The 13,726-nt window shown below is 38.5% G+C and overlaps 1 protein-coding gene across 2 annotated transcripts in view; it reads right to left on the reverse strand.

Annotated features, from left to right (window-relative positions):
- mctp2b (multiple C2 domains, transmembrane 2b) overlaps positions 1-13,726 on the reverse strand; it is a 65,219-nt gene that overhangs the window by 25,932 nt on the left and 25,561 nt on the right. The window contains exons 3-9 of one of the 2 annotated variants that reach the window (XM_079663977.1): positions 10,288-10,332; positions 8,395-8,512; positions 4,410-4,552; positions 4,224-4,300; positions 3,248-3,362; positions 3,063-3,095; positions 330-500 (exon numbers count right to left, since the gene is read on the reverse strand). In XM_079663977.1, coding sequence (XP_079520103.1) covers positions 330-500; positions 3,063-3,095; positions 3,248-3,362; positions 4,224-4,300; positions 4,410-4,552; positions 8,395-8,512; positions 10,288-10,332 — 702 coding nt within the window. The remainder of the gene's footprint in view (positions 1-329; positions 501-3,062; positions 3,096-3,247; positions 3,363-4,223; positions 4,301-4,409; positions 4,553-8,394; positions 8,513-10,287; positions 10,333-13,726) is intronic. The other variant, XM_079663978.1, reaches the window with a different exon arrangement.

Raw genomic sequence — 13,726 nt, forward strand, 5'->3', positions numbered from 1 at the left:
CAGAGAGGTGTCAGAGTAAAGATGCTCCCAAGTTTAAGGCGGCATGGAGCATTTGGTGGTTTAGTGCCCTGCTCAAGGACACCTCGGCAGCGCCCAGGAGGTGAACTGGCATCGCTCCAGCTGCCAGTTCACTAACATGGGACTTGAACTGGCGACCCTCCTGTTCCTGAGCCAAGTCTCTACAGACTGAGCTAGTGCAGCCAAAGGAAGAAGGAGCAGAGGAAAGGGAGTGTGAGGAGAAGAAAAGAGAGAAGGGGGATTTGAGAGAAAAGAGAGGGTTTAAGAGGACAATAGACGAGGACGAGGGGGGTGGAGGAGATGAGAAGTACCTTGCTTTTGAATCTCTGCTCTCCCAGTCTGAAGCGGACAAAGAGCTGACCCCCCTGGGAGTCCAGCGGCATCTCCTGGCCCTCCACCAGAGTAACGGACAGCACAGAGGTCCACAGCTGACTCTTCCTCAGAGACTCGGACAGCCGGAGGTTCTGAGCAGAGCTCCCCGACTGCAGCGGCAGGTCCAGAGAGAGGAGAGGTTAGATTACAGAACCAATGACCTTAAGGATATCTAATGGGGCTGCACAATTCAGAGAAACATAACTAATAGTGATTACTTTTGACTGATATTGCAGTTTCAATTTGATTTACGATATTAGAGGGAATCTCATTTTATTATCATAATAAATTAAAATGATTTTAAAATGATTCAAGTTCATATTTGTATGAAGTGCCTCTACTGTGACATGTCTCCATGCTTTAATGTTCAGAAAGCTCTTTATTTTCCTCATACTGCCTGTGCTGCAGCACCCTTTCACCCTCTGTCTGAAAGGAGAGCGATAGCCAATAGAAGCACGAGTGTTACACAATGAGGTCACTAGGTTAGTATATAAAATAATAATAATAAATGTGGCCCCTTTAAGACCATCTGCACTAAACAAGGATTTATTTGATTTAGTGTGAAACCTGTTTTTCTGCAGCACTACAATGAATAATCCGGATATTTTTGAAATATTTAGCTTTTAACAAATATTGCTTATACACTGTATACTTAAATCAAACCAAATCCAATTAATCTCCTTATTTACCATCCTCTTATCTTTTATAACGATGCATGTATCAAGCAGAGCCGGGGAAAAGAAGGAACACAAACCAGTCCAATACATAGAATAGATTCTACTTGGGAGAGACGGTTGAATGAGATACTATTTTCTCTATTCTTCAGTGAAAGGAGGATTAAATTGTCCCTTCAGTTCACTGAGAGATTAGGCCAGGCCTGCAGTAGCGTCTCTCTTCCACATATAATAGGTAGCCATGTACTTGGATAATTAGCCGAGCTTACATGAAGACAGCACTGTAGGGAGATCTATTTAACCAGATTCAAGTCATGTAGATCAGGCTGACAGTGACGGTTCTGCCACATGCAGAAAAATCACATTTCACTTAGCGGACCACACTCAGTGCAGCCGGCGGAGTGCCATTAGCATGTGGAGTAGCAGGGGGACTGGAACCAGTCATGCAAATAACGGCAAGACTGCAACAATATGGCTGCAACTCAATCTAAGAGCATGCAGACATTAAAAGGGGAAGAACAAATGTTGTTCGAATCAATAGCCTTCATTTCTAAGATATTTAATCTATCCAAATCAATGAATAAAACCTTTTTTACTAAAAGAATAATTGAAGTATTGCAAGTGGTGTACACTTATCCTACACACAGTCAAAGTTGTGTCTACCATATTCCCAGTTTTATTTTTTAGTACATTACATTTTTTAAATTGGTAAATCCAATTGAGAAATCTAGTCTTAGCCCAACAATTGTAGTTTTGTAACGGCCACTTTTGTCATTTGTTGTAAATTAGAAAAAATAATTATATATATATTAGCGCACAGTTGACTGGAGTAGATCCTGAAATGATCACCCCTAAGCATGCATTCTAAAATCTTTATTTAAAAAAAAAAAAATGTTTTATCGAATGTTGAAATAACCAAAGATTCCCACCACGAGCAGACACGGTCTGGTTCCAGCCTCGGAACAGATTGATAGATGCATGAATAATAAAGAAAAGAGGGTACAACAAATAGCATGCTAAGCAAAAAGAAAGCATGCATTCAGCAGCTGCTCTGTGGTCAGAGCATATAATGGATGCGCTGGCAATATTCTTCATATCTTTTGTTATTTAAAGAAGAACCATTAAAAAAACCCAAACCAACAACGCTTCTCAGTACTTCCCTTCTCTCCCTGTGGCATTCCAATCCAAGCCCTTTGGTTTCTACTGAAAACGTGCATCTATTTTATAAAAAGTGTCACAAATGTATTGTTTTATTTCATTCAAGCAACACTAAGTATTTTTTCAAAGAGAAGAAATAAACAAAAGAAGTGACGCGGTTTTGGAACCATAGGGAACAGTGACATGAAGGAGGTGTAAAAGTCATGTTGTACTTCCTTCTTCTACTTAATTTATTCATTTTTATATTAAGTAACAACGCTTGTAGGATGGTTTTTTTAAACGTTGTGCCAGACTGATTCTATGGACATTCTCCGGATATCATGAACAAAAGTTGACTCAACTGTCATTGTAAAATATCTCTGCTTGCACTCCGTTTACAGGTTTTAGTACTTTTGCATGACGCCACTTTTTAGGAATGGATACCTTTTCGTACTTTAAAAAAGGCGAAATATAGATGTCACTTGGCCATGTTCATGGTATTATTGTTTTTGGATGCCAATAGAAAACTATGGGACAGAGGACTGCGCAATATGTCAAGTTTTAAAAACAAGGTAAGTAGGATCAATTTAGTGTTGGTATTGGTCTTTGTAATTTTTTTTCTTTTCTGGAAACTGACTTTAAATGACTAATTATTTAAGTATTGGTCAGGTTTCATTTGCTACAGAAGAAACACAGAACACGGTGATCTGCTTCCCTCTTGTGCAAAGACTCAGAGCAACTTTAAAAGCCTAACATTCAATTCCTAAAATTATCTTCTTGGTTCATATTTAGCAGACTGATTAAGAATGCAGATTTAAAAAAAAAAAGTCTGTCTTGTGTGGTCCCTTCAGAGTGCCTTACCCTAACACTTCGTTTTCTCATTGGGTGCCACCGCTGGCGACAGGAGCATGCATGTTAGCAGCAAAACAAAATGACACTGTGGTTAGTCAGGCACAGACACAAACATGTGCAGTCTATACAATGCATGAGCAATGAATACAATGTACAGCAGGTGTCCCTTCAGTTGGAGAACATGCAGTACATACAGGGCCTCTTTTGCTGTCTCCGCCTCTGAGTGACAGACTCATGTCCACCAACACGAGGCCCATGTCCTCCTCCAGGCTGTTGGGGTCGTTCAAGGACAAGAGCAGCTCGTTGGCCCTGGAACACATCGACCAGAGGGAGCATCATGTTAAGTTTTGTTAACATGATGTCAGAGAGAAGTTATTCCTGCTTCCTGGAGAGGCGGAGCTAAAAACATAAAAGGCTTGCCTCAAGTGGAGGCCCATCTCCTATTCTTTTTATTTGATAAGCAAGCTTCCTTTGCTTTAAATTGCATACATATCCACCATGTGGTTTTATCCTTAGTTGCTGTATTGTTCAATTTAGATTAGGTGTTTCTACATTCTTCTAACTGTTGATTTGATTTGCCCTTTTTTGCCAGATCAACCAGCGAACAATAGGACACAGATTTGGAACTTCTTATGTGCTCATTGTTAAATACATTGCATTGACTTTTAACTTTAAAACCAATCTTTTCTTACCCAAGGTAAACATAATCATTTTTTTAGTTTTTATTTTAATATTTGCTTCTTTAAAATTGTTCTCATATCATGAGGCCAAAACAATGTAAACTGAGTGAAATGGTTAAAGCAGACAGAGACTTTATTAGGAAATCAAATATTGGCCGATGACTGCTTGTTGCAAACACATAATTATAAGCACATATATGTGAGCCAATAAGTCACAAGATGCTATACAGAAAGGCAGAATATATTTTTAAAGGTAATCTTGGAAAGGTTTTTAAAGTAATTTTTTTCAAACAGTCAGATCTTTTAAGAATAAAAGGTATACTCAAACAGAAGACTTGTCAACAATGTTTGTTTATGTGTTAATTGCAAATAGTTAATTGTTGTACTGTTCGCCAACTTATTTTTAGCATATTTTCTTTTTAATTCTCAAGAAATCAGTATTCATTTATAAAAGAATAATTTACCCCCGAACTCTAAATGAAAGACTCACTTGTCCATCTCCAGTTCACTCAGGGTGACGGTAGCGGAGCCCATGAAGTCATCAGTAGTCAGATCACGGTCGTAAACCTGAGTCACATCAACGGCAAGCGAGTGTTCATACAGAGCAGATATGATAATAGTGATAAATAGCATTGTAAATAACTTAACCTCTATGTGAACAATGACAGTGCGTTACCTTGATGTACAGTTTCTGGTTCAGATCCTTCACAGGAATGGAGAAGCTCTCATTCCATTTGGGGTTCAGGTCTCTATAAACCACTTTGCTTTTGTATAATGTCTTCCCATCCAATTTGAACTTCACATAAGGGTCGCTGGTACCTGAAAACAAGAACAAATACAAGCCAAAGCAGGTGGATTAAACGCAGCTGTTCATTCAACTTTACAAATAGTATTTTATTAAAAGGTGCCACATTACGCTCATTTTCAGGTTCCATATTTGTATTTTGTGTCTCTACTATGACACGTTTACATAGTCCAAAAATATTTGGTAGAGAAACTCCCTCTGGAGGGAACTTAGGGATGTTAGCCTTTGCAGACCATACACAAAGCTAACCATGCTTGGAAAGGTTTAGTTTTAATTTATAGGCCAATATACTCCCGAGTGCTGTATAAGGAACTTATTGTATTGTCGTTCTGCTGTATTTTAAAAGAAGTGCATTTTGTTATTGTGACTAAAATACACTGATGCAATGACCGTGCGTTTTATTTCACCCTTGTTTCTCAACTTCTACAATAACTGTACAGGTTTCCAGTGAAAGGGAGGAGCATGGTGTACTCTCTCATGAGTCTGAACAGAGGATGTGGTTTCTGTCCTCTTCAACCAGGGGCACCACAAGCTTTCTGACTCAGTAGCCAATCAAATCTACGCTTCCACTACAAAAAGTGACAGCAGCTGAAAACTGTGAGTGGAAGATAAGACAACATGTGAACAGGATTCAGAATGAATACATGTTTCATTATAAGATTTTAAGAAAAGTGTTTTACTTTTTTTAAACCTCGCTTTCACAAACCTCACTTTCATTGCTGCTCTTTCAAATCTTTTCTCCTTTGAGGTGTGACTTCTATCTGTTCTATCAGTCAACCAGCTGGGGGCAGCAGACCACCAATCCCACCATCAGATTCTGCTGATTGGCCAAGTATTTAATGCAGTTATTGTTTTGTTGTTTGATATTAATATCATAACGTTTTCAGTTGTAGTTTCCCTTTTTGGATTTATAAGATTTCCTTACATGTTCCTGTATTTTGACATACCTCCTTTCTCTCATTGTGTTCTCCTGCAAGTCATATTTTATTTCTCTAAAAGCTGTCATTAAGGCTTAAGCACATTGATTTCCCCCCTCTTTATTCTTTCCTTTCATGTAAATGCACAGGATATAGAAATACAGCCAATAAAAGGATATCAAAGTTTGTAATAGGTAAGCCATTTAACTACTATGCCGTATGTGTCTTTATAAAGAGTTTGCAGAAAAAGTGTGTAAATATAAATTCAAAAAATGTATAAATACATGTAGATATTTTATTTCTATTCTATATTATCATACATTTGTTTTAAAGTATATAATATATATACATCCCTACTATTTAATATTACAACTTCTTCTTTTCTTATTATAAATTGTATGTATTATGCTCCCATGCAAATAAGCATTACATTACATTATGCCACAACTCATTGTTTGTCATCAGCAAACAACTGTCAGCATTCACTCGCACTGCTTGCATTGTTTCTAATCCATTCAAAGAGAACAATAAATGTTCTTCCTGCACTGCTCTTAAAAGGCTGCATAGTCTTAACAATCATGCAGGGGAAACCAAATCCTCCTTGGCCTTCATCCTCCTATCATTTTTCTGCATTATCTTTACCCACAGCCTGCTTGTGTAAATACAAAGCCACACGAGAGAGAAGATAATCCAGAGACATGCCCAGAGTGAAAGGCCTGCTTTAATGAGTGCAGGGTGTGGTTCAGACAGGTTCTAATGTGCCGTGTGGAATCTTGCCCCGGCTGTTATAAGACCTGCACAGACAACCTGACACTCGGCTGTCTCGGTTGCCCCTGGAGTCAAAAACGTTGTGTTTGATCAAACAGACACAAGCGCTTACAAGCCAAGGCTAAACACACAGACTGAGGTCAGCACAGAAGGAAGCACACACGCAGGAGAGGACACAGGTCTTTTCTGCTAGGCTTAAAGGGGCCCTACGATGCTCATTTTCAGGTTCATATTCAAATGTTGTGCCTCTCCTGGGACATGTCTCCATGCTTTAATGTTCAAAAAGCTTTCTTTTTCTCATACTTTTCACCCTCTGTCTGAAACCAGAGCTCAGCCTGCTCTGATTGGTAAGCCGGCCATCTCCTTGCAAGAGTGTTACAAAGTGATGTCACTGGGTGTTTCTCAATGTCGAGTAAAGCTGCCCCAGAGCCACTATTTCAAGCATACTACGTCATCGAGTGCCGCCGTAGTACTGTTCCAATGCCCAGCATACTTGGAATTCTACCGAGCCCGGCGTACTTCGTTTGGAGAAATTTCGAGGATGCACATGTGTAGACTCCACAGTCTTAAAATACCCACAATGCTTTGCGCAAGGACCAATTTCCCCAAATCTGCGGCGGAAAATGTAAGGCGGGGCCTCTCATATGAAGCATATCTGCTCGCCTGTTCCACTCTTTGTTTTCCGAATGCCAGGAAGTATTCTTGCCTCGCTTCTGAAGCAAGTGACACGGAAGACATGTGCTACCAAGCAAGCGTACTCAAGATTGAGAAACACCCAATATGTTACGGAAGTAAGCAAAGGAGTCCAATCGAGGCATTCTCAGGCGGGGGGGGGGGGGGGGGGGGGCATGTGTGGGAGAGGACTTTAGCCTTTGCAGACCATTCACGATACCAATATAACACACCATCTTTTCTCTAAAAGTCTCTGAAAAGGGAAGTGCAATCAGTAAAGATGTGATGGAATATGTTACTTCAATGATCTCTGTGTCGTTACAGAAGTGATACAGGACACGGACAATGTTAAAATAAAAAAGGAGTAAAACAAAACTAGCAGTTGCAACTCGAGCGTGAGAACAGGTGAGACAATGAATAACAGTAGTAACACTTAGTCACTGGGACAGAGATGCACATGGTCGTGCTAAATGATGACATGAGTGACAAACTGCATAACCGTGTGTCAGAGGTAGCAGAAAGACACGAATGACCGATGAGAAGAGTGTATACTACCTAGAAACACTTGATTAACTAGCAAGGATGACAACGTTCTCACCAAATACATTTGATAAGATAGGGGAGGAGTTTGAGTGATTTATTGAAATAAATACAAAACCATTACTAAAGTTTCGATTTTCTATTGTGTGGCGTTGTTTTATATACATAAAGAAGATACAAAAAAACACAAGTGCACTGACACAGAAAATAAAACACTAACATACACACACCAAGTCCTATAAGAATACCCCCAAAAATACAAAAAGTAAAGGTAGGGTAGACATTGCCACAGAAGGGATATGCACCTACATATCGGAGATGCAGAATTATGCAATATTATCTCAAGTATAAGGGATTTTTAAGATGAATTGAAGGGAAAGCATGGTGTTTGTAAAAGGGAATGCCTGAATAAAGATTAGGATCTAAACATTCAAGTACAAGTGGTTTTAATCAGATGGAGTGTCCCACAGTTTCCTTACAGAAAACCTATTCTCAATGTGCCTTTGGACAGAAATATAATGTAGATTTGCTACTGCGTCAGAGTAGCTTCCTTGTTATGAGGATTTATTTTACCTGTAGATCCTGTTGATTTAGTGATGTGTGCATAACATCCACTCAGAACAGCTGCCAACCTTCTGCAGACTGCAGTCCAAAGGAAGCTCTCAAGTTTCTCCCGTGTTTTAACATCATGTTTAAAAGTATTGTTTTGTTGGTTTATACCTAAAGCTATTCATCTAAAGACATCATTTAAGACTGAGACACTGGGGTGGACTTTTTACACTATATTAAAATGTGTTTTCTGGAAACTAACCAACAAAGACATTAGTTGAAATCCTAATCTCCCTTATACAAATGATTTATTTGTAAGATTATCTGTCTGACCTTATTTTGCACATGATATCAGATAACATGTTTGTGGTTATGTTGGCAGAGTAAAAGTAATATGATGATCTTCTTACCGCAGCGGTCCCTGATGACCAGGTTGCGTCCCTCCTTTAGGTTGATGGTGAGCAGGAAGGACCGGGTAGAATCCTTGATGCCCTCCGACACACTCTGAGACTCATTGCCCATCTCAGACTACACACACACACACACACACACACACACACACACACACACACACACACACACACACACACACACACACACACACACACACACACACACACACACACACACACACACACACACACACACACACACACACACACACACACACACACACACACACACACACACACACACACACACACACACACACACACACACACACACACACACACACACACACACACACACTATTTATTCTACTTTAACACGTGGTACATCTGATTAAAGCTGGACTTGTTGAGCTAGTATGCTAAAGTTTGAGGACAGAATTTAAAATAACACTTTTTTAATACCCAGCTTTTCATTTATTAATTTCAACAACTAAAACAAATCATGTTTGATAGAGATCTTGAATACTTTGATCCTTTTAAGAGGTTTTTCAACGATGTGAATTTTTTCAAAAAAAGGTTATTCCATTTAACTTTTTTTTCAAATCATATCCCAAATGCATGTCAATGCAATTTTTGTTTATTTTTTGTTTGAGTTTTTTTGTCCCACTTTTCCTCTTTCCTTTCTTTTGTTTTTTTTACACAAACCAATCTTGATTTGACATCTATCTATTTCCTTTTAGAAAATATGTAGAATGTAAAAAAAATGTTGGCAGACATTTGATGCTAGCTTTCGGTACTTGATACGTTTTAAGAGTGATACCCAGCCCAATGGGGAAATAAATAAAATGCAGTGCATTTCCTTATATGTTTTTATAAATAAAATTCTTACATTTGCATAAGGCGAGACACTAAGGGCAAACACATTGCTTTGTTTCAGACTAGAGGAAAGAAAACATCCAATATACACAATGAGGTGTTTGTTTTAATAACTATGTGTATCTGTTTTTGCATATTCAAATATAACATTTCATGAAACTTGTATTGGCAGAAATGATGGTCATAATGCAAATAATCAGCTTTCCTTTGGAATTTCCATGCTACTATATTTATGAGTTTGATATTGATTGAATCATATTGTAAGATTTTGAGAGATTATCATTTGTCTTATTATGTTCTTCGGCTACTAATTTGATGCCTACATAAACATAAGCAAAAAAGGGACTATTCCTGTTTTGCGAAAAAAAATGTATTTGTACATTTCATAATTTATTCTATACAATATCAAATTAACTCCACGTTCCCCTCCCTACACAAACCGATCCAGTGAAACCCCCCCCAAAAAACGGTTGTTTATTCCCCCCCTTACATTATACCTAATGCTTTTCATTCTGACGTCACATGTTCGCCACATACTGGACTTTACATGTTACATTACATCTTTTACCTCTACTGTTGTGACTGTGTTTTTCTCATTGCTTTTGGTACAATCTAAAAAGCACACTCCAGGGAAAGCTTTATGCAGCTGTGTGCCCTGTGTGCTTCCTGTCCAGGCAATGGATTATTTAATCACCATTAAGCCTCTCTGAACCGAACTGGGCATCTTTCAGAGAAAATAAACCCCGGTTGCCAGGAATCCCCAGGCTCAGCGCGCACGGCCACAAAAGCCAGGACGACACACACTGAACTGCACACGGCCTACTGTCCCATCATGCCCTGAACACAACACAATAATCTGGAATTAAACCTTGACATGAGTGTGTGTCAGCTGGTGCACTATGCTGCTGTTTGCATGACACTTAACGTTAAACAGTTATTTTAACCCATGAAGTTATTTTCTGAATTGTTAGTGGACAATAAATACAATGTTAAAGATCAACAGCACAGAATCTTCATTGGAAATGCAGCACTTACGTTCTGGTTGTCATCGTCCTTTGATCCGAATTCCTGATAATCATACTACGGAGACAAAAGGGTACATTCTTTATATAAATCAACATGTGATCTATAAAGATGATTGGGAAAGTCCCAGGTGGTGAAAGAGGAACTTTTGTATTCAGGTGTTCAGTTAAAAAGGTTCAGGAAGTGATCTCTCTCTGGCTTTCTTCCACCAGCACAAATGCACTTGAGCATTTATTACATTCTTGTATCCCAGTGGCTGCAGCTGCATTAAACCAAAGAACTCCGTAATGAGAAGAAAGGTCATTTCTACCCTGTTCTTCAGTTCAAACTATAACAACCACACTACTGCTACTACAACTCTAACGCTTCATATTTAATTTGCTTTCCAACAGGTGTGGAAAGTTTAAAAACAAGGTACAGATTATTCCTTGGTCACTTTTCTTTTTACAATATGCACCTAAAGAAAAAAATGGTGACTTTCCTGTTTCTTTACAATTCTGGCATAGTTCAAAAGACCATTCCCTGGGGCCGCAGGGCAAATATGAACCCTTTAAACCCTCGCTTTCCACACAGTCTGCCATAGGTATTTTCAAATCAACTTGCTTCTACTGTATTGCTTGTAGTAGCGGTGCAATGAAATGTGGCTCCCATGAACCAAAGATTACAAAAACCCATGAATAGCAATAACAGACCTTTCTAAACTAGTGAAAATAACAATTCAAAATGAAAACGAATATTCAATAAGAACTGTACATCACAGCAATAACATTATTGGATAGGCTTAGTATTGCTGACGACCTTGTAAAAAATGTACATACATTTGTAACACTTTAAATTGCATGTTCTACTCTTCTATCTGTTAAGTAGCTGCTATTCAACGGACGGAACAAATATTCACCTGATAATGTGTTGCCTCAAATATGGAGTTATCCTGCTTTTTTGGTAATAAATGAGTATTTTGGACTGACAAAAAAAGACATTTTAAGATTTTGAAAAAGTGGGATGCAAATGTCTCAATTCTATAGACCAAACTATTATTCAAAACATAATCGACTGTTTAAACAGAATGTGAAGTCCAATATTAACATTTTCTCATCAACACACAAAAAAGGTTATTAACAATGTCAGCCCCCTTTACAACTGGGTATGATATCAAATATATACACACATTTTGAGTCTTGTTTCTCTGTAACATTACTTGAAGTACATTTTGTAATGCTTCTTTTTTTTATTTATAAAAAAAAAAAGAAACAAAAAACGATAATACAATAATAACTACCTCTGTTAGTTTTGTTGGTCTGCTCTTATGTTAAAATGCAACGTCACAGAAAATGTAATCTTTAATAACACAGCCGCTTACAAGTTCAATTCAAGAACTCACAAAGCATTCGTCATCACATCTAAATTATTATAAATGTGAATAATGAATAAATAAGGTTTACAGAATTGTAACCACAGCAGTATACATACTGTAGGGCTGGGTGTCCCCACAGATTTCCTGAAGCCATTTGATTCGGATTTATAAGGTCACAATTCAATTAAACATAAACAAATCTTAATTGGTTTGATCATAGTCATTTTAGTTACAATACCAATAACGCTTGACACAAGAACAGAAACAGGATACAATTTGAAGAGATCAATCTCTGGATTTTATGAATTGATATTGGATCATTTATATGAGGATGGATTTGAATAGGAAAATCTATTTTTTTAAACCAAGTCTCAATCATGGTTATTTACTGCTTGCTAATTTCTATAGCAAGGGATGAACAGAGAAATCAAATACAACGAGTGAACACAATATCATGTTTGTTTTTTTTGCGTTGCGTTCTGTTAATGTTATGCGAGATTATGTTAAAAATCAAGCATTTTTAAAGGTCCCATGTCATGGCCATTTCTACTGATCATATTTCCATTGTTGAGGTCTACTAAAATCGATTTATATTGTGCAATTTTCCAAACTCACATTGGTTTCTCATAGAGCATCTCTGTAAAGTATGTGTATTCACTTCACTCTCTGTCCTAAACGGCTCGTTGGAGCTCCTGCCCCCCCTTCCTGTGAGCCCAGTGTGCTCTGATTGGTCGGGACGTTGCGAGGCTCGTTGTGAGGCTCGTTGTGAGGCTCTTTGCTGCTCGCGGCTGCTAGGAGCTGCTGCGAGGAGCGGACAGGTTTCCGGGTCGGCGATACAAGCGACACTCATCCTGAGCATACACAAACACTCACAGCCGAAGTAAAAACAATAAGTGTGGCTTGATATTGAGTAAGAAAAAGGTTTATAACGCTGTGAGAATGGGTCTGCGGAGAGCATTTCTCCGCTATCCCAACTCGTCTATTAGCAGCGTTCAGGGAGCTCTATGCAAGTCAATGGGGACTCCCTGTTAGTTAGCCAAGGGATCCTGGTGTGTGAGATGCTCCGCGGATTGGTCCATTTGGGCCAATCCGGTCATTTGTTGTTGATGTGGGTGTTCACACGTCACAGAACCCAGGAAACAAACAATAGAAAAAGAGAAATCTCCAATGAGGCGTTCTGGAGCAGCAAAGACAGGTCTTTTCTGTGTTAGAGTTTTACTCGCTACAGGGTGTACTTTGAGGGTTTGTGACTCTGCAGACCGTTTACAAGCATTAAAAGCCTACTTAACACACAAGGGGACGGGTAATAAATGGAAAAGCATGACAAGGAGTATATTTAAACTAAAACATTTTCCAAACTTTGCAACTTTTGGAGTGTTTCAGGACAATGTGGGAGCCTTGGACGATTGACAATCTTTAGGAAAAGAAACTTTTTGTTATGATACCTGTTGATACTGACAACTAACAAGATAACATTGTTTATAAATGAATAGTTGTACATCAGCACATCTTGAACAACCCTCCCCCTTATAAAGAAGCTCCTCAAATTCCCAATGAGGCATTGTGTTTTCTTCCTTTAAGAGCACAGCATAAAATGAATGATCAGGTATAAGTGCATAATGTAATATGAGCATGCCAGGTTGGCACCTACAGTATGTTGTGAGACGCAGATAAAACAAATACTGTCAGAGTTTGCACAGTGCTGCTGCAGACAAATGAATATAGACACAGGTCAAATGTCAACTTTATCTAGCTGATCCAGGATTCATAGTCCTGTGCAAATACACCTGACACCTCTCACCAGCCAAAGTAAACTCCACTAGCCAATTCATGATAAATGTGCTATCTTTTTATCTTTGAGGCACAAGGAAACAAAAAACCACAATACACAAGCTCTACTACTCTCACCCAAACTGCTAATGATTCAGCAAAAGCCTTTAATATCAGATGAAACCAAGCAATACTATATGATGTTTACTGCAGTCATGCTAACTGCTAATGATTCTACAAAAGCCATAAATATGAAAAAAGAAACCAAAGTAATACTATACTATCTGTACTACTGCCATGCTATCTGTTAATGATTATAATAAACAA

The sequence above is a fragment of the Notothenia rossii genome, assembly GCF_949606895.1.
Source record: "Notothenia rossii genome assembly, chromosome: 2".
NCBI lineage: Eukaryota > Metazoa > Chordata > Actinopteri > Perciformes > Nototheniidae > Notothenia > Notothenia rossii.